Here is a 26,138-nt window from a genome sequence, read left to right on the forward strand (position 1 = left end):
CACTTAAGAGACGATGAGTTGAATTAAAAGCCTAAGTGCCTAATGTCCGGTTTCCGATATGCACCTACTGGCGCATTGTTTCCTCTTTTGTCCAAATAAATAAAAGTGGATTTTCTATTCATCTACATGTACAGAAATGCATTAACGATAGATCCTAAACCATCTATAAAGCGTAAAACATGAAAGTGGGAAAATCTAGGGCCACCGTTACAGCATTCAAAGTGAATATGCTGGCGCTGCTTAATGGGTGATATTCAACTAAAAGAGTACTCTTATTGCCTTGACGTCATTTAATGGCACATTCTACAAAAAATATCTTCATTAAAAAGAAGAATTCTTAAAATAAAACACAACATTGGTCAACATTTTAACAAAAAAAACCGACGAATCTTATTCGGACTACACGTTTTTTGTCAGAATAAAGTTATTATGTTTAAGCTAAATATTCAAGATGAGCGCATTTTAGAATTGCTGAATATTGAATCTTGTAGGTAAAAAGCCGATGAATTATTTCGAATATCGAAGCTAAGGTTAAAAACTTAAACGAAGCTCGTGCACAGAGTGAAACTTTTGCACCATTCCTCTCAGAACACTTAATCGTCATGTAGGTGTCGAAACCATTTCTATTTATTATTAATATATAAATTTCATATAAATTATTATATATATATATAAATTATTGAGATGGCAAAATGCTGTAGACGCACGCACTTTGGCAAGTTTTATTAATTTGGCGTTGCTAGAAGAGGCTTGCAGAACATATATTATATATAAGGCATAGCATAGCTAGTGTACCTTTAAGGAGTACCTTTTATCTGAAGAAATAAAACGGTAACATTTTTTATCGCGTGAAGGTAAACTATTAGTTTATCGAATGTATGATAAATCTCAATAAGGACGCTGTAATATTGTCAATATATATAAAAGAGCCTTACATATGACTACAACTGAAGATTGAATTGTGGGTACCCTATTTAGCTTGTTGAGCTTCGTGTTGACAGATCGGCATATGCTTACTAAAGCTGACCTAACAATTATTTTAGTGAACCAATTCGAGACAACAGTCTTTATGACTATAATTACCTGAGCGACGGAATGTTTGTTGGGGTTGAGCATTTTGGCCGTAGCTGATCCAAAATCGCATAAAACGTACGTCTCCGGAGGTCCATCGGTGCTTCCGCTATTGTTTGTCGCTACTAGAATGTTCTCGACCTATGAAACCCCAAAAGAAATTAGTGCTTATTTACCCTAAAAGTTGTTTTATAAAATGAAATGTTGAGAGCTTGGACTCCAAAACACATTTCGAAACAGATATGAGCATCTTATTGTTAATACACCATTTCCCAATATCATTGAGACTTTCCTGTAACCATCTATAACATTGATTTGTCAGCTTTTAAGTGCAATTTTTAAGAAAGAGAAAGAATAATAAATGCTGCCCACCGTTTTACGGAAATGGGCCTTTAACGAGGGTGTTGATTCATAGGGCTTTCTGCAACGTGCAAAAACATTTAAGTCTTTAAGCAACATGGTTTAACATCATCGATTCCAGAATAAGAACTTAAAACAAATAAAATCACTCGTCGTTTGTATCTTGAAATTGTTCTCTTTTTAGATTTGTAGACTGAAACAAGCTGTCATTAAGCAATTTGACGTTTCCTTTAAATTACACGAAGTTAGTAACTAAAGGTTTTTTAGAAATATTATGTGCTTAGATGTATACTTAGAGTGTTTAAGATCTGATCATGGTCCGAAAATCTGTATTATGTTATATATTTTATATATATATAAAATATATATTAACATATACATTATATATATATACAAAATATACACATACCTATATATATTAATGTAATATATAAAAGCAAACGAGATTCATGTTGCTTACTCATTAATAAAATAATGATATTTATCAAAGGCCCCTGACAATCAAGTCAACTAGTGTCAAAATCAAGAGCAGATAATTAACCTAAATTATCCTATATTATATTACTGCAGCAAACTCACTTTTAGGTCTCTATGTACGATTGGCGTCTGACAATGGTGTAATCGTGATACAGCTTCACAGACGTCACAGAATATCCTTAGCACCTGCAACATTAACACCCCAAAAACAATTAAAATATGTTCTACATCGTTGAATGTATTGGCGCAATCTCGAGGCATTAATGCGTTCAGGGTAAAAAATGCTTTCCGAGTTGCCCACCGTGATACAACTACTTGCACTTCCTGCTCTTATTTCGACGGTTTCCAATATTTTTTCAGTTACTGTCATATAAAAAGCTTAACATGTACTAAATGTGAATATACACAGTTTTTATTACATCGGTAGTAAACTCTCAAGGGTTTTGCCAAATGGTTCTCGTCTATCATCTTACGCACGTTTATTTCATTGAACCATTGAAAAGTAGTGATTGCTTTGGGTCGTGTATAAATTTTTTTTGTCAGGTCACATATTGGAGGACAGATGCTTCTAGAAGAAAGGATGTCTTCAATGAAGGTCTTTTAACTAACCTTCAACAACACTGTCAAAGCCTAAAATGCGAACTTTGGTTATGCCAGAACTGCCAACCGTCTTGAATCCATAGTATTTTAGAGAATATTTAGAGCTTTGGGTTTTGGACTTAATTGTTACGTCACATTTCTATGACTCACTAAAGTTAGCTATACAAGACTTGATAACATGTCGTCCGTCTGCTACCTACTTTACAATATACACAAGATGTACTAAACGAGACGATGATGCGCGATTTATTAATTGAACAAACTAGTTGAACTGTAGTAGAGGAAAGTAACTGATGAAATGTAGGTAGCTTAGGTTAGAAACAACGGAATACTAATCATTGGTAAATAATATTTTTACGGTATTTTTAGCCGACTCTCTTAAATAAATTCCGAACTAAACCTAACTCTAAAAAGCTGCTAGCAACTAACATCGGTGACTCAGTTAACAAGGACGAAAAGGGCTGCACTGTATGCCTGTCACACAGTAAATCAAGACTATCATGCCCAGCGATCGCTTTAGTCATTTGTCTTCTTCAAACGTAATTATTTAATCACAATTCTGTCCCGAACGAGTTGGTGGCTATGTAACGGCTTCACTGGAGGTATATATAATTATACGGCGTTTACATTATAGACGAAAGCGTATACAAACGAACCCATTCAAATATTAGCGATTACTCGCCCTACTATGGCATTAGAATTTAGTCTGTAACATAGCAGTTTAACCTTCATGGCAGTGAAATTATTTTCTGCTAAGTAAGGCATATTTTTTATAGTTCTTGTAACTTTTCCGTAAAGAAGGCAAACATTAAGCCTGCTATTGTGCGGTACTGCCTGTCTTTAATTTGTTTGACCAGCATAGGGTACCTCACTATGATCGTACCATGCACGTCTATACATTTCCCTTAGTCATTTCTGTCGCACACGTACCTGAGCACAAAAGAGATTTTCACACTTGTTCCCGTGAGGGAGTGCAACCAGGAAAACACGCACGTTATCCCTCACTTGAGACATGACTGCGCATTATCATAAAGTCTTCAATCATCGCACACCGTTCGCATGGGTGAAATAAAGCTAAAATGAGGGCATAAATATTTCATCTAGGTGCAGCTTAACGACTTAACGCCAATGTGAAAACTGGCAATAGGTCCTTAAAATCTCGTCACTCCTGTTCAATAACCGCTGATTATACCCCTCATGATTAGCCTCTGTGGATACCGTTTTCGTGCTTTTTACCGAGTCCTTTCCGTTCATAAGCATTCGTATCTAAAATTGGGGTTCAGAAAATACGAGGCCAGCAGCAGTTTGACCTAATCAGATGCTACTGACTTATCGATTTCGTGTTCTGTCTAATATGTCACGTTTTGTTATTTTACCTTATACTTAAAATAAGTGTCTTTTCGTTTTATGCCAAACTTTGCTTTATAGAAACGTACATGGGAAGTAGCCGCCTAGAGCCATTTTCAAAACAAGTGCCAACAATAAGGTACCAGAAACAACGTAATAAAAACATCAAACAAAAGAAGAGTACAAAAATAAAGTGACATTATTGAAGTAATTTAAAGACCGGTAAAATAACATTTTTTCCAGTCGAAGGAATCATTTTACCAGTGAATTCCAAAATTTGATCAAGAATAAGATCCGGTGGGAATCACGCTTGCGCTTACAAGTAGGCACATAACCATATGTTCATGCACACACCAGGACACACACAACTCACAAACCGGCAAATAGGCGGAAGAACGATACAGATAAACTCCGATGACTCCAAAACCAACAAACAGCTAGCTTTTATGGCTACTTGCAACGATCCATTTTCACAGAATGCTATCACACAACGCTCCTAAATAGAGCTATTCCGCTATCAGCAAGAACACCCTTGATAAAATTACAAACTCCAATTATTAGCTTAGTATTAATTATTATTATCAATACCAACCACAAATTAGAACTACACCTTAGCTGCTTGCAACACCACCAACTTGCAAGCTTGCAATCAACACACGAAAGCCACCTTAGTTTATTAAAAATGGCAGCCTGCGTACTCCCGCAAACAAGCAATATTTCTATTACTATTCCCGTTTCAGTCCAAGAATAATCTTACCTAAAAACTTTCTATTATAGTGATAAAGCTGGGAGAACCTGTATTGAACTATAATTCCGCCCATTCAGTTGAAAATTCGACGCGAATGAGATCTGGAACAAACTTTAGTTGTGTCTTTCCCGTTTAAGCTAAGCCTTCGACGACCTGACGTCTTAGGCCACAGGCTTTATCCTCGCTGTTTAGATAGATACTTTATTGTGAGTAAGATATTTGAAAATCTTCTCGCACGGATATCCAGATCAGAGCACACTAGATATGCGAAGCCTTCTTATTCTACCAACGTTCCCTTGTATGGCGGTTCTATGAAACTTTTCTATGAAGCTTGGTGGACTGAGCTTGTCACATCTAGACTTTTAGCTTAAAAATGGAAATGTCACAAAACCTAGTTTTGGCGGTTTTTCGGATTTGTAAACCATAAATATGATGCTCTTGGATACTCGTAAGTTTACTTACGCTTTTTCTCGCATCTTAAGTTCGCTGTAAAGAAAAGTCGAAGCAGCCATCAAAGGCTAGGTCGACAATGGTCATCTGAAACCACGAGAACAGTTAAAGCGTTCCCGTGGTTAACACCTATAGATTATTATTGGGTTTATATAAGCTTATCTTAATTCACTTACCCCACAAGACATGGTGGTTTTGCGTTTCGTTAAAAAATAATAAATATGATCTTAGCAAGAGTCCTCAGTAACTTGAAGGATCTGCTAATATGATAATCGTGAATAATATGATCCACCGGCCGTGTCCAAGACTGACGAAAATCGCCTTTAAGTTTTAAAAAAGTTCTTTGCAGACTTTAATTATAGCCTTAGAATTGATCCCAAGATACAAATTTAAGAAAATGTAAAGGTCGAGTTTTATGGGGACAGGAAAGTGCCCATAGAAAATAAAAGCGTAATGCCAAAGTATTTTGCCCGGGTTCTTTCAATTATTGGTCAACCATAATTGTGTAAAAATTATGTACTTAAATAAAGTTGCTAAGCTTCTATACAACCTGCGAAATGCAAGAATACATGTTTCGTAAATACAGTAATATGAAGTGGCGATAAAAATCTTGATTTTTTTACATCAAGTTGCCACATCTTCTGATACAACAAAGCCGGTTTTTCCAGCAATAAATAGATCGCCGTATATAATACGGGCAGTTTTTTTTGCAAAATTAATTTTTTTGTGAATAGAAAAATGGTAAATATCGAGTAAGAACGTGGCTTCTTCAAATCCAAGTGATTTCGCCTTTGAACCCTAACCCAAGATATTTAAGGGAGGCGAAGCAAAAAAAGGCTTTGTATAATTAATGCTTGGTTTGACGACACTTGATTTATACTGAAATTAATCTCTCTCATACTTTACTTGTTCATTATTATTATAAGCTAATAAACTAACTTAGAATATTAGACGAAAGAGCAGAGCTTCTTATACTTGCATTTGTTCTCACTTTCTCAGCCAAAGGAGTTATTTGCAGCTCATTAAATATTTCTCGAAATACTTTTTCACATCATTTTATACACATTTTGGCAAGTAATAGCAAGATGATAGAGTAGTACTACATAGTTCCGTCTGACTTTCTTTTATATACAGTCATGTTCTACAGTCGCCCTCAGTAGTAATCACTAATTTCTAAACGCGCAGTACTTAAAAAATTATGACATTTAAATTTTTTCGACGCTACAAAGCGTTTGAAATACCTTTTGCTGCGAAAAGGTCTGACCTGCTGCAACTCGATCATTCATCTGCTGTAATACGTGGCCTTTATAAAGATGCATCAACAGCAGCACTTCATACACTCCATTGCCAACACTAGTAATACTGCTGTCCACGAAGCCTGCAAAACAAATAAGCAAATTTGTTGTAAAAATTAATCAGTATTCAGTAACCGCTATTTTGGGTTGTTTTTCACACAAAAATTGATATTTTTCACATTATCAAAAATTTGGTAAAGATGAAGTTTAACAGCCAGTCAGCCTAATCAGTAGCTCATATTACGAGTAAAAAAAAACAAATTACTAATAAACGCTCGCAACTTATCGTAATGTTTTCATTTAAAAATTTTGTTTTCATTTAATCTTCACACACTAAGATTCTCAAGATTATTATAATGACGGCTTAGATATCATTCCCACTTTCCTCTATAGAAAATAAAATCTATTTCAAATGAAATGGTTTAAAATGTGTTTAATGTAATGTTTTGTTAGCCATGCAGTGAACCTAGTACCTAGAAACGTTTGCAAGGATGCAATATTGCGTAGTTGCTATAGATAAAAAATCTACGGATTAGTAGTTAACTGACAAATAATTCTCAAATTGTAACTAGGATAACAAAATTCTGCGGATACATAAATTCGACGATTCGCGATATAATTGGAATTCGAAAAAAACTGATCGTTTATGTTAAAAAAACAAAGTATTGTATGATATTTAAATATTAAAGAAGTCGAATTACTCTTAAACACTACACTTACAGGCATATGTATATGTATAAACAGGAAGGTGCGTTCGAATTGAGGATAGCTTTAGGACTCTGTTTATTGTAGGAGGTAAGCGTTTATTCGCTACGCTCGATATCAGACGAAAGCCAGTTTTTTTTAGAATAACAAACTTATCATAGCAAAATATAGTACGTAGCTACCGTCAAATATTGCCACGCTGGACGAATTCTCATAAAGATTAAGAACTTACTTGTTTGCCCGAAATCAAGGGTATATGTTATTCATAGTTTTTCACGCAGCTTCTGAAAATCCGAGAAGGACTTTCCAAAATTTTCAATAGGGTTACATCTACAGCCAAATTAATAAATCAATCAAATTAATTAAAAAAGCTATTTTTAATACTTCTGGGCTATTGATACTGAAATTAACCGCCGTTTTCTGTAATAACAATATCACATTCCGATTCAGTCATTCAGACAGGCTCCAGCAATACATTTTTGTGAGACGTTAGGAGTGACACTTCTAATGCATGCAAAGTGCTTTGAAATATCTGGTTTTATCTAGTTACAGTTTATAACCATTAATTAGCCAACATGAATACGAATTGGGGTTGGTTTCTAAGAATACTTAAGATTTCTTCCCATTCGGTCTAAGGAATAATTACTGCTATGAAGAATATTGCATTGCACTTTGTGAATAAACTAACCTATGATATTTTTATGTCCCGAAAGGCTGGACGCGATCTGGATCTCACGCTTGCAACAAGCGAGATCGTGGTCGTTATTTACAAATATTCTTTTTAAGGCGTAACGAACACCGCCAGAACCCTTCACAAGGAACACGAGAGCAAAACCACCTGAAAGAGAAGAAAGTGATATGAATTGAAAAAAACGATCCATCAAAGCAAATTTCGGCAAAACGATGAACAACTTAAGGTTTATAAAACATGTGTTTCCTGTCTGATAAAGTCCCTATTATTATATTCTAATAGATCTTATAAGGCGCTAGCAAGAATAAATTCATAGATTTCTCAGAGTTGACATTTAGAATTATGGGATATTTTTGGGTGTTTAACTCTCATTTGTTGATTAATCGTGCTTGGAAGCTTACATTTAAAAACCACTTTTTTATCAGTGATATGTATTACCACTGTTGCATTAATTTCAAGTGTTCTTCTAAATGCTATATTGGCAAAGCGAAATCAGGTAAAGAGACATTTGTTAAAAAATAACACACGCTTGGATCAATGGATAAAATTATTTTACCCAATATAACAAATCTATCGTCGCTGGGGTTGCATATGGCAATAGGTCCAGTTGTGAACATCGTTTTTTTTTCAAATTATTTTTATATGTATCCATAGGTAAGTTGCAGGAGCCAAAGAGATATATCCAAACAGAATTTTTTTTTTCGAAAAAAAAGCAAGGAAGCTCTCACATCAACTGAATATTCATTTTAGCATTCAGGTTAGGCATGCCCGCCAAAGGCTATATCTGGGATACGAACAAAAATCGGTCATAATTGTGTTTTCTTTTTAATATTCTGAGCAAAAAGACATACACGCTTTTTGAATTATTCTCGTTGTGCATGCCGTCAAACATACCATTCAATCAGTATCACCGCTAATTGAGTGTCATTGCACTCAAAGCGAAATCGTGAACGTCATTTATAACAACAATTGGGAACAATATGACCTAGGTATGTTTGAATTCGCTCAAATGCTACTAACATTTGCACAATAAAAGTCTTAACCATCCAAAACCGACAAAGAACTAATTATCCGGAGGATCCACTAAGGTAAAATTGTGGAAGTGTACGTGTATATAAATACTGTATACAGTAACTGGGAACAGCATATACTGTCGATTTAGAGTAACCAAAAAAACAAAGAATAATCTCAGGACCAACGCACACTTTTTTTTAACAATAGCTGCTTTCAAGGCATATTTAACACACTTATTTGTCGCTGGCCATGCTGAGCTATGTTTTTATCCTGGAAATGACGTGCTTTCTGAAACTTCCATTTGTTGGTGGTAGTGTGTTGCTTTAAAATGGAATTTTAATTCTGAAATTGCGCAGATATAGTTCTCATACATTCTAGTCGAGACACCAGTCTGCATTGTACATAAGCATTTCCAACTGTAATTTTCGGCTAAACGCTTATGTAATGTTCGGTATCATATACCATCACAAACCGCAACCTACCTTCGGCGATGACATCCTCGACTTGTACGGCCGTCCGTCCAACTTGAAAGGTTTTCCCCACAAAACTGCCCCCCACACCCTCTTTGGATTCGGTTTTTTCATTTTTCCGTTGGAACAATTTTTTCATCTCGAAACTCTTTCTTGCATAAATAACTCTGCAGTCCGATGTTATCTCAAACGCGTCTGAAGGTGCCTGGTAGACTTTTTATGGGTTAACGGTATATTCGAATTTATTGAAATTTCTTTTTTGTCCAAGAGGAATACATGACAAATTTTAGCGCTACAATAAATTGGTTAAATCTTCTGAGCAAGCAAAAGGGTAAGACATCATGATGCATATGATAACAGTTGATCGTAGCATCATTTTTATTGGAGTAGTTTTTCATTAAATTTTTGTATAAAATGTTGCTCGACGCATAAATTGTTTGAAGTCCTTAGTAGTGATTTACGGCATAGTCCGGTTTTATAACTGATGTCCCAATTAATCATCTGAATCATCCTTGTTATTCCGAGGAAACACATATTAAATTACAAGGTTTTACAAATGGCCATTTTCTTGCCAATGGTAATTTTTTTAAGAAAACTGCCTGGATTATATACTGGAATTGAGGTGGCGACTTCTTCTATAATTCTGCCGTTTGCATATACCAGTTCAGTAAAAACAATAAACAGCGCTTATCAATTCAGTTGACCATTAAGAAATAAATATAAGAATGTCAATCATGTCTTCATAATGGCGACGGTTTTATCTGAACAAGCAGGGTTGCGCATGTCATGCGCAAACTGACTCAGGAATCTTGTTTTATTTAAGTCGTAATGGTCGCTATCGTTTACTTAAATCGTCCAGTTATATTTAGCAGATCGTGACTAATCTTTGTCTAAAGCTTGCCCGCAGGACCATATCCACAACTTCATTTACGAAATAGGCGGTGTGCAGTTAGCGGGGGGTGGGGGGCGCGGGCTACGCAGTCCACACCTTAGTACGCACTAAGCACTGCCAATATAGCCGTTCGAATATTGATTTAGTGATGGCAGATGTATTCCGATTAATAGTTCCGTCTCACTTAATAAAATTCTCCAACGGTACCTCACAACACCCAGTCTAGCACAGCTGTATTAAAAAAAAACAGCCCGATCAACCCCACCAGCAAACGGGGCACAAATGAATTCATGGAGAACGAGCTGTCATTTATCGCCTGCTACACGAATAAATACTACTATAGCAAAACAAATGATTACGAAAGAAAGCTTCCATATCATTTTTATCTTTCATCTAGACTTTTCTTAATACTCGGATGACCTAAATGCATGGCACGTACCATAAGGTCAACAAGGTTAGTTATAAGGCTAAAGTCATTTATACTTCTTACAAACGGTTTTATTTTTTAAACTAATTACGCTATTTGCAAAATAATACCACTAGCGGTTTATTTAAAGCGCTTTAATCTTGCATTACAAACAAGTTGCAAATTTTTTATTAACAAAGTGGCTGGTTTAAAAATCGACCGCCGGCATTGGGCTCCAAAGATGCACTAGATGCCCGCTATCGAAGACGGTTATTATTATCAATAAGCAGACGGCCATTGCGGACAAAGTTCGAGACTGTATAACCCTTACAGTGCTACCTTCCGAGTAGACAATCCTCTATAAGATAGATATAAATCATTACAGTTTTAACCAATTTTTAATCAGACCCCAGTGAAGACAAATTTGGTGACTCCATGGTTGGTGCCTAGACATACAACAATAAAATGTATAATTGTGCAGTGCAAAACAGTGTAACGTTTCTTTCGGTGAAACAAATTTACGTCAGCCGCATTCCATGTCTTACCACAACGATGTTCTAGAAATGAAAATTGATCATGTAGAATCTTTCTTCTCCATCCAAGGCTCGCTGTAGGTACAATAATTTTTATGAGCCATCTGAAACACCATTACGGCGTCTGTTGAGTTATATTAACTACGACTTATGAAAATGGCAATCACTTAAGCAATTAAGCATTTGCTATATGGAAAAATAATGAACGAAAAAGTGATTTAGAGACATTAAGGTAATGGTAAGGGAAACAGAAAAACAAAACGGAAAACTGAAAGAGATTAAAGAAAAGAACGTAATAGGAAAGCATTAAAAAAGTGGTTGATATTAAGAGCCCTAAAAATTGCGTTTGTAAGTCAAATAGTCCATTGGTGAGAAATACGGTTCTGTAGTTCCGCAGGATATATTGGCAGGCTCGATCAAGCTCCGTTGATGCTACAAAATTGCGATGAACAGAGACCATAACCTAGAAGCAACTTTATTACCGTACAATTTAGATATATTGCTCGCTATCTATTCAGTTATCGAGAACATTGACCCAAAGGGACCAGCATAAAGGAATTAATTTTTAGCAATTTCAAGGCCCGTTCATGGCTTAGTAAATTCTAAGCGCTTTTATTCCTTGCACCAGGATGTGAAACTATTTATGCCTCACGGGAAATGGCTGTGAAATTCATCACAGTCAATACAACCCTTAATTTTCAGCAGAAAAGTCATCACACAATTTTTTTTTAATTTGATATTCTGCCACAAATGAAAAGGCTTTTGTTTTCAGCCATGCCTCATAATACTTATCTTTAAATGTGGCCATCCTTTGACTACATTCGATAGCTCGTTTTATGATTAACCAAAGGCAAACAATAATCTTAATCAAAATGGTCACTTGTATTTGATGTATTTTTTTAATGGAAAAATATGGTTTCAATAATTCAATCTTTCGATAATAATCGCATACCAAATAGATTCTATTCAATTCCCATCGATGATTATGGGCAAGAAATATACATTACCTGTTTTTTACCTGAATTTTAGTGTATATTTATCGCATAAGTTGCGGAAGTGTTCAATAGTCTTCTAGATTTCAAAGTTGATGCAGTACTCACAGCAAATTTAGTTTGAGTAGGTATAACATGTACATGTGAATAGTTAAGTAATGGAGCAAAAATGTTTATTTAATAATATTTATTTATTAAAATACTGAAATTAAATAATTTGATTACGTTGCTAGAAGGCTTTTACAAGTGATATTTTTAAAGAGTAAATGAAAAACAACAGTTTAGAATGAAATAAGTTTTGAACTACGTGTCATTAGCAGATGAAATTTGGCTTGTAGATATTTTAGTCTATTAGACACCTGTGAGTGAGAATCGGTTGAGTCTGTTTTAGGAGAAATAGGTCTAGAAGGAAAAGCTTTTCGGTTTTGAAAATTAAAGCTCAGTGGCGAAATTTTTGTTTTTCGAAAACCACAGGATTGTGGAAATTCGTTAAAGATTGGTGAAGACATTAGGTAAAAACAATACATTAACGGTGCACTTCACTTCAAGAACAAAGAAGGAGTGTTGAGGATCAGCGAAGAGGTAAGCAGATATTGGAACCCGAAGGATAAGAGCGCATTGGCGCAGTTGAAAATTTTCCACGAAAAGTGAGCTTAGAGTCGCAAAGGCGTTTTTAGCAAAAGCTTGCATTTTACGTGTGACATATGACACAATTATAACGAAATACTAAAAATGCGAAAACTATAAAAATGGGTCCCTTGTGAATTATTTCCAAGCTAATTTGAATTGCATGTGGCGTATTATATAAGCAATTTGCGGGATTACATTCGAGAAAGAATATGCCCGAACGTACGGTTACGTGGACGAGACATCGAGCAATCTCTACCGTCCAGGGTTATCTACTACTATTAGGTCTCGTTGACAATGAGCCAACGTAGCTCGCTATGTTGAGTTCCTCAATAGATTCATACATTGTTGGAATGACAGCCAAACGCATGAAATCTCGTTTCTTGATGACAGCGCTAGACCTTATTGCCGTTCCTTAATTACTCTCTGGAATGAGCAAAAAAATACACGGCGTTGGCTTTAACCAATTATCCTTCAGAACTAAGTTCCTGTGATTACGGGACTTTCTATGATATAACAAGGGCAACTGGTGAACAAATATGTCTCATTATCAATTCACTTTGAAAAGTCATAGAGAAAAAAATCACATATGGTAAAGGTTTAGAATGGGTATTTAGAAACTACCAGAGCTCTGGAAAAAGTGTGTAAAAATAAAGGAGAGTGGTTAAAGTAATAAATATTTTAGCTCGACTAATCCAAGATGATTCAGTTTTAAAATCCGCCAGACTCGCCCGTAACAGCTTAATTTACCTTTTGCTTAAGAATACGAATAGCATTGAATGAAGTCAGAGTGATATGTAAAGACGGTGAATATTGTTTTAGAGAATGTAACTGAACAGATGAAATGTAAAACAATTCAAAGCACTACTAAAAGATCACTTTATAGGAAAGCGTAGACTTATTTCACCCACAAAATGAGATCTGTCTAATAGGGCAAGTCTCAGACCCATCTACAGAGTGATAAAATTTATGCTGAGATCTCGAAAACGGTATCATATAACAAAATCCTAACTATTTCTCACTATTATTTTTCACACTTCTTTCGAAAGCAATCAGGCTTACTGAAAAACTATGAAAATGTAATTTGTTAGATAAGCAAGCTGCCATGTCCTATCATGACATTAAAAAAAAGAAACAGGAAGTTAGAGATTCCTTTCAAAATTCTCAAAAATTTGTAGAAATATTCTATATTGATTGAGAAATATAGATCTGTTAAGAACATACCACAAGTGTAGCAGAGATCGTTATAGGTTTTTTTGAGCATATAGCGGAATAAATAAAGCAGATTGACATTCCAACACCTACTGCTTGTGTCAAGTACGTGAAAGATTACCGAATTAAACCTTATACTGGCGAATATTGTATGTTAGTACATTTTAAAATCATGACGGTTAAACATTGGATCAAAAAACGTTTAAAGTAATATTATGTATTACTTCTAGAAAAAAAATTGTAACTTTTTGCTCAGAATTAAGAAATCTATCTTGCATAGTGGGCCCACTTATCAAAGAGTTCAATAGATAAGAAAAGCCACAGAATTTACATTACACGACAAAAAAAATACACTTGATATATCGCATGTATAATTAAAGCTGGCATAACCTAAAGCATAAGCAGTCAAAGCGTGTTCCGTAATGTGGAAGTGACACTACAAGAACTTTAGTATTTACATAGTTGGGTTTAGAATATACCTACAGCCGTACTGGTGTCACTTGGCAAATGTTACTTGGTGGAGTGACACTTGAGTTCCAATTATTCTCGGGATGCGGCTGTCAACGTTTCTCTGAAAGTACCTCAAAACCACACGTGCGCAATAGGTGAATGAATGAAAAGTACCCAAGCAGGTGCTTTAAAGCCATTTATATAATAGTACTCCTAGGTTCATTAGTACGTGTAGATTCTAGACTATCCCAGTGATAAGTTTTCGTCTAGGTGTGGAAATTTAAGATTACAGTGGCCTGTTGCGCGGAACCCATATGACAGAAGCAGAAGAAAGGGTAAGAAATAAATAAAAAAGCAGACGCAGTATGTACGACAACCTACCGAAATAAAGATAAGAGTGATTTAACTGTAAGATATTTATATATAGATTATTCTGCCACCTTTCCGCTGTTTTCTTACACTCGCAATAAACGCGATAAAAACGTATTGTGAGAATGAGTACTAGCTACGTGCGCTGACTGGCCATTTACACTAATATGAATTTAAGCCAAAATTGGAGTCATCGCTAATGGCCGATAGGTGCGTTTCAGGACCATCAAGCGTAACCAAGCATTTATTTTACTTGAGTTCCGTTAAGGAAGTCCGTTTCTGCTTTACCCGCCAAGAGATACGACTCTACCACTAAAGAGTTGTGCGGTGCTAAAGGACGGTCCACCCGCGTCGTATGCTAGGTGAATCATTTCTCCCTACCACCATTTTTCCCATTCTGATTCGCAGAACACCAGCTGACATGCAAGCAATAGCAACCGCTTACTGTTCCCACCGTTGTATTTACTACTGATGCCTACAGAAGGTAATTCATATTTTTTAATGCACGCATACTTTATAGTAAGTATGCGGATTTCCATGTAACATAAGACTGCGTTGATATTGTCAACTGTGGCACTGTTCTGAACAAACCGATAATCATATCTTGTCTAGAAAGAGAAGAACTCAAAACATATTTGTAGATGCTTAACGAGAGTTGAAACAAGCCAGTGACATGACAGTTTTTTAGTTATAAATGGATATGTAATTTAAGAGAATCAGGCATGCATAAGTTATGAGAAAAAATTACTATTCAAAGTCATATCGGCTAGACTGCTTTATTGGCTGATAATCTGCTCTATACAACCATTTAGTGATTAGTTCAACAAATATAGTATGCGCAAGTAATGCCACAGTAAGCCTAGTCCCTGCACATTATTGTGATTACTGTGAAAGGCCTAGGCTCCAATTATTAGTAGGAATTTAAAAGGATGAGCCCAAAATCAAGACAGGTTCGACATTGAGAGGTCAGACTTAGCCGTACTTTTTTTTAACCCGCGGCTGATTGTTAGTTTCTACCTCTACATATTAAATCACCATGGATCTGAACCTAGAGGCCCAAGGAGGGCGGGCCTACACCGTGGTATAACCTCCGATCTGGGGTATTGTGTGCCATTTTTTTTTACATCGATCCAGCTCTAAGCGAGCTTAAATGATATTTTTTTGTGTATTAGCGTGCACCGAAAGGAAAGTTTATGTAGGGCTTATTCGCGACGGTTAGACCTGGTTCTTCCGACATAACTATCTACTCTCAATCTACATACCTCCCTTGTACTTCTCTCTGTATCAACCCCCAATTTTTTCAATAAGATAATATTACTAGTTTATGGGAGAAAATGGAATGGAGAATGGAGAATACTAGTGTATCAGTCTTTTACAGTTTCCCTAATAAGGTTCCCAACCCTACCAAACGCGCTCAAGTTTTCACGGGAGTTTGCCGCCCTCTGTGTCTCCTATGAATCTCATCTATTCTCTAAAGTAGCGTTTTTTTTTACTGTTCCCTATAATCTACTCTAGCCGGGCCCTCCTCAGTCGAGCCTTTCTTTGAGTAGGCTTTTGGTGAGGTTGCTACCACAATTTTATTGTGCAACCGTTTTACAGTTGTATGTTTTTGAGTGCAAGCAGCGAGTTTAGCATCAGCTGCGATTCTCATTACTTTCTCAGGGCATAATCATTGTCTTCATCGCAGGTGACAAAGTTCTGCCAATTCCATGCAAATAAGCTTAGAAGTTCCTCTGACCTGTTGAGAGCTAAGTTAGCAAAACCTTAGTTTTTCTCATCGCTTCTTGATTTATGTTTCTATGTATATAGTTAGTTGTAGATATTTCGCGCGACTACCCTAGAGCTTATTCATGAGATAATCCATTCTTTTTACAATGCGACCAAAAATTTTCTCTAACCGCTCATTCCATCATCTTTTGCGCTGTACTACTTTAAGGTCCCGTAGAAAGGTAGCTGTAAGCGCCAACTCGGCCTGAGCATTTACCGTCCTGTAGACCTAGATAACTTGAGGTGTCAGTATTCACTAAATATTCGAAAGTAGTTTGTTGGAGTATCCGCCTATTATTACAAGAATGGCCCATACACGTGCTTCAGCTACCGATATGAAGATGCATGTATCGCTTTAATAGGGCCCTGATGTATCTATATGTACAATTTTGATTTCATTGTTGTCTTTCTTTTGGCTGGTTAATGTTGGTTTCAAGCTGTTCTTCCTGTTATAACGTGATATTCGCAAAGGCTTTGTTTTCTCTACTTTTTAGCTTCCACGGTATGTGCATCATCGGTGTAACGACTAGGTTATCCACGTACGTTGTCGATTAGACGCGTAGAACCAGGCCATTTAATCTATGAATTCTATTGTAAGTTAACCAGAATGGTGGTCCAAGGCTAGATCCTTGCGGAGCTTTCGTTGTCATCAATGCAAGCAATTGCCCCTTGGGAATCAGAAATGGTGTCTTCTAAGAATCAGGAAGAGAGCTCCTTCTAAGCATTTTCGCGGTGTCATTCGCCACCACTTCCGAAAACTCTTTAAACAGGGATCTTGTGGCTGCCGGAAGAACACCACTCGCGACAGGAACTTTTTATGGTTTTGATCGCTTTCGCGTTGACTTTCCGTAAATTGTAGCCTCCGATATATCATTTATGTAAGACTCCTAGTTTGTTTGGAAAAGCCGAGGTGAATTTAAAAATGCTCGCTAATGGCTTGTTTCCCTTCATCCGTCTGCGTGGACTTCCCGGTCGAGTTCTCGATTACTTTCCTGAACAGTCTGTATGAGAGACCGTAGGTGTGTTCGTTTCTCTTAAGCAATGTTTTTTAGCATTTCTCCTTATTAGAGACAACCTCTCTCCGGACAATCGCTTTATTTTCTTTGAACTCTACGATAACTTTTATGGACTCTGCTTCGCTACCTTACGCTAACGTCTACTTCCTATACTCTCTGATTCTCTGATACTTTTTAATAATAATACGTTTACGTTTGGTGTCACCCATGTAGTAATAATGTCATTTAGTATAACCTATTCATCTATATACCACTAAAACTGCGACCTAAACCGACCCTATTTATCTAAATGAACTGACTTTTAAAAGGAGGATAAAGTTTCATCCTGGAAAGAGCTATGTGTAAAATAAAGCAGATTCATTAGAATACTTTTGGTTTTTTAGCCTGTTTTCTTCCATCTCCCAGAACGTAATGTTAATATAGACGAACTTCTTTTTTTTTCGCTCATCTTAGGCCGTTTTTTAATGGAGAAAGTGTACGGACCGAGTTGGGTTATATTCTGGTAGAATCTATCAGAAATTGTTTTCCATTTACAAAATGAGAACCGAATGTTTACATAGAAACAACGTAAACGTCATTCTTGATATTAATCGAAATTTATTGTCGACCTGCATCAAATATATATATGTATATATGACATTTCAGTTTGCGAATGGTCAAAAATTCATTAAGGGTTCGTTTCGTTGAAATGAAGATGCATTCTGAGCTACTTCTGAACCTTTTTTGGATGAGTTTCCATTGAAAAATTATACTCCGCTGATGCAACGAACATTTCTATTGACGATATTTTCTTAAAGATGCTTCAACAGATTTTCTAAGAGAAAGATCAAAATGTTTCATGCAAAGTACCGCCAGTTTTCCATACCAGTCGGTAGATCTTAGAGCCAAGTAAAAATACAATACATCTTTCTTCAACTAGAATTAATATTTCAACGTGAAAAAAGTCTGAAAACCGAATGTAATAGCTTTTTCGTTGGAGTGACATTGAGGCGAAAATTTGTCACATGGATGTCTATTCAGGGTGTAATTCTTGGCGCCAGTCGAAAACGATGAACGACAGCTTCGGGTCTTTTTTCGGGTCGACAGCTTAATATGGTGTTCTATGCAAGTGATTTCTTTTGACACCAATCGATAGATTTCAACGTGTTCGATTGGTGTCGAAATGCTATTCACATATCTGAAGTTGATAATTGTGAGTGGAAACTGTAAAAACCCTGTTGGTCGTATAAATTTATCTATGAAACGATGGCGATAAAATGCGTTTCGAGTGGTTACTTAGGCTTTTTTCCGACAAATGTTAATTAGAATGTTGGAGTACCTAGGTAGAGTTAATTTATGTGAAACAAAATTTAAAAAGGATCTATAATGTTCAAAAAAGATGTAAATATGTATCACAAAAAGATTTTAAAAACTGCGAAACATGCTAAAGTTTAATAACGGCTCAAAAGCAGAACTAGTATGCTAACTGGCAAATAGTAGGCAAGTAGCAAGTATTCGCGTTTTTATTTGATGTATACGGCTACTTATTAACAAAAGGAGAAGACCTTTGCAACGTCGCGGGAACAGAGAGTTAAAACATAACCCGAACATGTAAAATCATCATAAAATGTTTATTTAATTTTCATTGAGTAAAATATGTAACTACTTAATATTAAATCAAGACAGACAAAAAGGTTTGTCCCGAAGGTAAAATGAATATTACTTGAATATAATGTAACTATTTCTCATTAAAAATTCCTATTTTTAGGATACGGTGGCATCCAGGCTCTATTAAACCTAACGTCTATTAAATGTTGGACTCAATTTACCTACGTCCTCCATATGTTGGCCGGCGGCGAACCTATTTATGTGCATCCCGTAAACAAAATCAGTTAGCCGGTATTAAAAAAACCGTAGTCACGTTGAAAAATGTACTAAAAACCAACATATTCACAGGCAAGACAAATCTAGAGTTGGCTAAGTCCCCTCCTCATATATTAGAGCAGGTTGATAAAAATAACTGAAAACGGGTAGCGGGTTAGACGAGGCAGATTGATAGCAATGGGGTAAGTGTCCGTGTACTATAGTTTATGTTAAGTATAACATCAACAAATCAGTCATCTTAATAGCAAAATAGATGTGTTGCTACTAAAGGTTTATGTTTACCTGTTTGATTGTCGAGCCAAAGTGAAGGTTAAGCAAACCGTTACATCACCCTACGATATCTAAGGAAACAAAACAACTAAACATTGAATTATGGATTTTGAAAGTCAGTCTAACCATTTATTTTGAGCAGGTCGTTTCTTTTAACAATTAATCTTTCAACAGCTTAATCAAAGGTCCTTAAGACCTAACACCGGAGACAATAAAGATGAACTTGTAGACGTTGGCAAAGGTTTCATTGTATTATCTGTAATCAAAGCCATATGAAGATATATGAAAGAAATTCGACAAAATACTATGATGTACATTCAAACGTATGGAACTATTTACTGCAAGCCATTTTAATAAAGATCCGCAGTTGTTCAGCTAAAAGAAAATCTCTCCATAAACGTTATGTGAAGAATTTCGGCAACGTTATTTCTTATTTGGTAACTAAAGAATATTGAAAAAAGAACTGCATTTTGTTGTAGCTCGATAAAGTAAACTTCGACCGCGAAACTGTAATGCATTGGTGGTTCAATGTGGAAGTTCATAAAGTAATTTTAAAAAATCTAATTCATTCACAGAGTTGATGCATCTTGTATTGAAAATGGCCGATACAAAAGTAAATATCCGAAGTTATAGGCCGAACATACACTCTTTACAGGAAACTCAACCACACGCTTTTGCGAAATCAGTGGTTTTGCAGCTTTCGCAGAGAGTCAACAGCAACAAACTTATGAAATTACATCACAATGGTTGCTCCACCAAATTAAAGTGCAATTTCCACGTTGAAATAAGCATATCGCTCAAATTAATAAAGTTTATAACGGACCGCACACTTTAAAAGGTTATAAAGCTGTTTTTATAGTTAAAAAAGTTGAACAATACCGATACGGTTTGTACACAGAACCATTAATTAAAACTAATAATAAAAAATGAAATTGCTGCGTTTACGCCAACCTCAAGAACAATAAACATTTTTCCGAAAGGATACTTCTGCGCAGTTGATTGTAGACAATGGGAAACCAACAAAATTAACGCAATTTATGGCTCTTTGCAAACACGACGAATTCGCAAAACGACTGCTCTTAGGCCGATAACAAATATCGAGAAACGATATGGCTCTTCTTATCGCTTACGTCTATAATGATAACACTCTTACATATCTCCGGATCAAAGAGCCTCCCCAATATGAACATTAAGCAAACAAAAGCATCAATATTTCATACAATAACCTAACCGTATGATAAACATCCAGGAACTTTTTTCAAATGACAAAGAAAACCCTACAACATTTGTAGTTCATTAAAACAAGATACCAGCTCCGACCCTTCAGGAAAAACCTTTGTGGGCTATTTAATCCAGAGAGAAGTGGAAAAGCGGCCATTGCAATAGCATCATTCACGATAACTTTGACGCCCAGAGGCTCAATTGCGCACTCGACGAATTAAAATCACTATTGACGTCAAAACAGATACAGTATGCAACAAAGAGAAAAATTCAAAAACGGCAGATGTGCTTTTTACGATGGCACTTACTATCTGCAACGAATGCCCCTCGATGGTCTACCAGAGAGGCCTTGAAAACCATCAAACGCTCTATGGTACATATAGCAAAGACAAACCATTTGGAGGAACCCTGACTTTATATTTAACCGAGTTCCGCCAATTGCAGCTAGTAATCAAGAGATAGTGCTGTCAGCATTGAAAACGCCTATGGAAACACTTCTAAATAGGTAACTTGACTACCAATATATCGCTAAACGACAATGAATATTCCCAGTTTTTGTTAGACATAATTAAAGATAACCTTCCATAAAAGGTCAAGCATAAAATTGCGAACCTTCTTCTTTTGCACAGAGAGAGATTCTTTTGCACAAATTGCTCCATCAACCTCCAAAAGTCCTATGGACGTATTTGCCAAAATCCTTAATACTTAGTTCCTGTGAATAGAACGGCCCGGAACATTAAAAATACTTACAAACGGTTCTCCAGAGATCTCAAAAAATATCGGTTGCCCAATTAAGTAGCAAAGGATTTTGACACTGCGGATTTCATCACAAAATTTCTCGATAGCTTTGAGATATCGGGACTGCTGCTTTACAGTCTATAATTAAAAAAATGCTCAAATTTGACAACGGCAGAAGGGTGACCGTATATGATTTACTTACTATAACGAAATTTACAAGCGGTACATTCAAAGATTATATCGTTAGTATAATAATTATGTATAATTTTACAGAAAATGACGTCAATTTAGTACACTCATTCTGTGCTAATAGCAATCCATAGTGCATAAGGGCTGACAATAAAAGACATGCTCATTTCTCTTGAAGGACCTGTATGTAGTCGCGCCAAACTACGCGTTGTTTTAAGTCGTGAGCGAAATTCTCAAAACGTTGAGGTCTTCCTTAAAGGGAAAGGCGAAACTAAAAATATCGTCATTCGTAATTTTTTCCAGTGATGTCGCCGAAAGTAGATTTCGTAGTACAATACAAATACACACAACTACATAAACGGTCTGGAAGTAAAAGGATTGAAATTTATTTAGGTCGTAATAAGGATTACTTTACTGAAATTTTGCTCCGATGCCTAGCAGCAAATTAGACATATAGGATACATAAAAACAAAATTTACTCCGGGAGTTGCATGCACCCTCCTAAGGACCTTATAGGTAGGGTTTTCACGAAAGAAAACATCATGGGACAACACTGCACGGAAGCCAAAAAAGGAAGGCAAGAAAACTTGCTTAATTTATATAGTTGGTACTTTAAAAACGTAACCGGAGACGAAATGATTAAAATAGTGAAAAACAGAAAATAGGAAAACCGTCGACTCGGAACATATTTTAATAACTTACCCCTCGCCGCTGTGTTATGGAACAGTGTGCATGACGAACAGGCAAAAATAGTTGTTAATATACCAAGAATATTTCTTATTTCAGGTACAGCACAAACTTTGCTTCAAGTATTAAATATGTGGAATAACGCTCCAAGAGCTGCGTCTCACTTTTGCCCATTTAGTCGGGTGTTAACATGTGTATAATATATTACGGTAGTTTTAATTTTGCAAGGGTGAAGTTCAAATAAAATGTGGTTAATATTCTGCATGATCTAAGTGTCCGATGCGTTATCTCGATTATTTAAGACCTAAATTGACCAAACATTAATTTCAAAGGTTCTCGTTTTTTTGTTGGACTTTTGTTGGACTTTTGCTAAATGACGTCCTATCATAGTGATCAAGCGAGTTAAAATATCTAATGTGCGGCGCCCACATGTGTTTATTCCAAAATATGCTCAAATTTTCGAGCATTAATCAGCTAGTTTGAGCAGGTAAACCATTTTGCTGGAACACTTAAAATATTCACGGTTACACAACAGTTTGTAAAATATGTAAATAAATTCTTTTTTACGATATTATTTTTCCCTAAAATGTACGGTGGTATGACCTCTCATTCATTGGAAACGATATTTACATACACAGTACCAACATTGTCCGAGAGTTCCGCTTTATGTACAAGGGGTACACATTCTGGATTGGAAGCAAATCTACAAGAGGTTGAAACTTCTATCAATGGTTGAAAAATGCTCGTCAGAGAAGAATTGAGAACTATCCGCTGTCTTTCCTCTTGACAAAATCGAAAACCAATTGGGGCATCTAAAGTTTTCGTAAACGATCTGTGGTACGATAGTCATATCGATATAAGGTTTCTTCGTTAACGACTACATCGAAACAGAAGCATGATCACAATTGCACTTGGATAGTGTTTATTAAATTCGGAGCCTGCACTCATTTTTCTCAGATGTTCCGTAGTGCTGTGTTGGAACTTGCTTATTCTGTAACCGCATACTCATTTGGGATGCCATAACTTATCTAAGGTAACGTGAAGGTCTGTGCTGTACAAACCTTCAGTTATATGACAAAGTACTGTTTTTATTTGCCAAGACTGCAGGCTTGTTTATAGAATAGACTTTCTTGTAGTAATACCGATCTTGAATGCATTCATGAAACCACGCGTATTCAGCATATTCCTATGAGTTTATCATTCACTACATTCATTTATTGTACACGACTTATTTATTGTACGCTAAGTATACAATATGGACATGCATGAACGTTTTGTTCTTGATTGAGTGAAGTGTTAAAGCTGCCTGATTGGATTAGGCTACACTGGCTGAAATGATGCCCAAAGGACAAAGTATTACAACATCTGTAACTACAGCTGTCACTGGGTCTGCGGTATTTTTGTGTATCACAAGCCACGTGATAAAATCGTTTGCACTTCTTCTACCCTATGTTAGTCTTGGCTAAAACTAAGAAGAACCAAGAATCTACTTCTGGCATATTTAACTTGTGTTTGTGTAAATGCTTTAAATGCTTTGATCTTCTGAAGGGTGAATGCTTTTTGGATATCTTCAATAGATATCGATATGTAGGCCAGCATGTATATTAGGCGATTGCAAGTTGTTGCATAAAGATCCAATACCAGTTTTAAAAACGCCTGTTTTGTCTAAAGTCAGTAGACGTAACATTTCCCAAAGAACTGAGATTGCGTGTGTGACAGTCGGTGCTTCTTTAAACTAGATGACTGCTCTTTCAACTAATCATTTTTATAGGAGTTGAATTGCAATATGTAGTACCATTGCTTCTCTGACTCTCTTCTTTATATGATCAGCGAAAAATATTCCTCTTGTCATTGAGGTATGTAAGCTAGTTGGCAATTTTTAAGGTCTTTCCATTTTGGCGAAGCGGAATAACTGTTAGAAAGTCTCCCTGCTTTTTTACACTCCATGGTCTCTGTGTTGGTATTAATTACCATTTGCAGATCAAATTTAACGACGGCTCACAGTTACTAGTGAATCTTGTGGGTCGAATCAGTGTTCCGATATCGTCTCTGCACAGGATTACCGACTCTCAGAGCGTGCCGCGCAATGCATGTGTGGAGAATGTTAGTGAGAAGTGTGGAGAGCAGCAAGCTGAACTTGCTATCGTAGTTTACTAGACGGCGTTCCCCTTGTAGCCCCCTCCCGTAGCCCCATTGTCAAGAGCAATGACGTTAATCTGACGGATGTCCTTCAGTAGATTTTGCACTTTCGAAGGCATTTCAGTTGTGCCATCTGTATAAATATGATGATTTTCAAGCTTAAGTTTTATCAAATAGATTATTTGGGACGATTTAATGTTGTTCCCATTTCGTCTGCGAAAATCTCATAGGCGGCTGTCTATGATCCACCGGTACGTAATCTGCTGTTCGCCCAGCAATGCTTCACGATACTCAACCACAGAAGTTAATCATTATACAGGAATGCCTAAAGGAAGTTTCTAGATTTAGTTCTTTTTCGCAATCAGATCGTCCTTTCTTTAGGGAGGATATGCCGCCGTTTTTTTTCATACAATAGCCATTCTCATCTATGTCATACAAGCGTTGAACGAATCGTATAACAGGGTGCTAGAACTATTGCTGCTTTTATATGCTCACTGAATATTTCGTCGGGGATTTGTGCTTTTTAACCGGAAAGCATGAGGATATCGTCTATGATCTAATGCAGTTCCAAATCAGTAAAATTAGTAGAAAAATAAAGCCTTATCATCCGCTTGAGGTCTTTTAGTCGCCGGCATGTGCGGTAATATAACAGTGTCGAAGCCATACAGAAGAAACTTGCAAGACTTCAAGTTTTTTTTTGCGTTTGATATTATAGGATATTTTAGACCTTACTTAGCCCTCTAACCTGCAGTGATATGCTTTCTGCACATGTCTTGGTTTAGTAGGTGTGGGTCATTTAGTGACTATACAGCTATCAGGCGTTGATGTGAGAGATGCGCTGTACAATCTAACATATGGATTTTTTCGCGGGTAAAAAGTAGTACTAGCAGTTTCTTGTACTGCAGTTTGTTGGTATTTAGCGTCTGAACTCCTGTTAATGGTTTGGGTGATGTAGACCGCTGTTGATGTGTGAGTATCACCTCTATCTTCACAGGCACAGGCCACGTCAATAAAAAGTCTTCACTAAATGGGTTATCCAAACTTATCCAAGATCTGCCTCTTGGTTAATCTTCGTGGAAAATAAATCTATGGCTAAGGGTACTATGGGTCCTGCAAATTCACTGAGGTTATTATTATTTACGGACTTAAGTTCTCAAGAATCCCGGGAACTGCAACTATTCATGCCTGTCCCAGGCGGTCGTTCTTAATATTAAAATTTCTAAAGAAAATTGTTGGTTTTTCTCAGCCCAAGTTGACAGTATCTGGTCAAATTTTTTGTCAGTTTGTTGTTACCCTCCGAGTCTGGCGGATGGATATAAATTGCAAAAATATTGCTCCTCTCTTCATCGATGGTCACACGCTTGCCTTCTGTAAGAATCAATTTCATCAAACTTAGGCGCTGGTTGTAGAACACCGTGGCATACCTAGTATTGTTGATATTGAAGGCTACATATGTCCTCTACGACCTTAATTGTAACAGGGCATATGTAACCGGCGGGCTTTCGATTATTTTCATAGGCACATAGGCATCTGAGTAAG

At 36.4% G+C, this 26,138-nt stretch overlaps 2 protein-coding genes across 6 annotated transcripts in view; one reads left to right on the forward strand and one right to left on the reverse strand.

Moving 5' to 3' along the window:
* LOC111265243 (uncharacterized) overlaps positions 1-10,452 on the reverse strand; it is a 63,399-nt gene extending 52,947 nt beyond the window's left edge. For 2 of the 5 annotated variants that reach the window (XR_002683343.2, XM_022841745.2), the window contains exons 1-5: positions 9,241-10,444; positions 7,742-7,891; positions 6,295-6,431; positions 2,011-2,094; positions 1,084-1,212 (exon numbers count right to left, since the gene is read on the reverse strand). Coding sequence is in view for 4 of the 5 variants with exons in the window: in XM_022841745.2 (XP_022697480.1) it covers positions 1,084-1,212; positions 2,011-2,094; positions 6,295-6,431; positions 7,742-7,891; positions 9,241-9,367 (627 nt within the window). In the remaining variant the exon portion in view is untranslated. Of the gene's footprint in view, positions 1-1,083; positions 1,213-2,010; positions 2,095-6,294; positions 6,432-7,741; positions 7,892-9,240 lie in introns of all 5 variants that reach the window. The other 3 variants (XM_022841744.2, XM_022841743.2, XM_022841746.2) reach the window with 2 other exon arrangements.
* Positions 10,453-10,785: 333 nt separating this feature from the next.
* Positions 10,786-26,138, forward strand: part of LOC111265246 (uncharacterized) — a gene marked incomplete in the record, with an annotated part of 30,496 nt that continues 15,143 nt past the window's right edge. The window contains 1 exon segment of the mRNA XM_086970408.1: positions 10,786-11,136. Coding sequence (XP_086826534.1) covers positions 11,063-11,136 — 74 coding nt within the window.

This window comes from Varroa jacobsoni, unplaced genomic scaffold (genome assembly GCF_002532875.2).
Source record: "Varroa jacobsoni isolate VJ856 unplaced genomic scaffold, vjacob_1.0 scaffold_947, whole genome shotgun sequence".
NCBI lineage: Eukaryota > Metazoa > Arthropoda > Arachnida > Mesostigmata > Varroidae > Varroa > Varroa jacobsoni.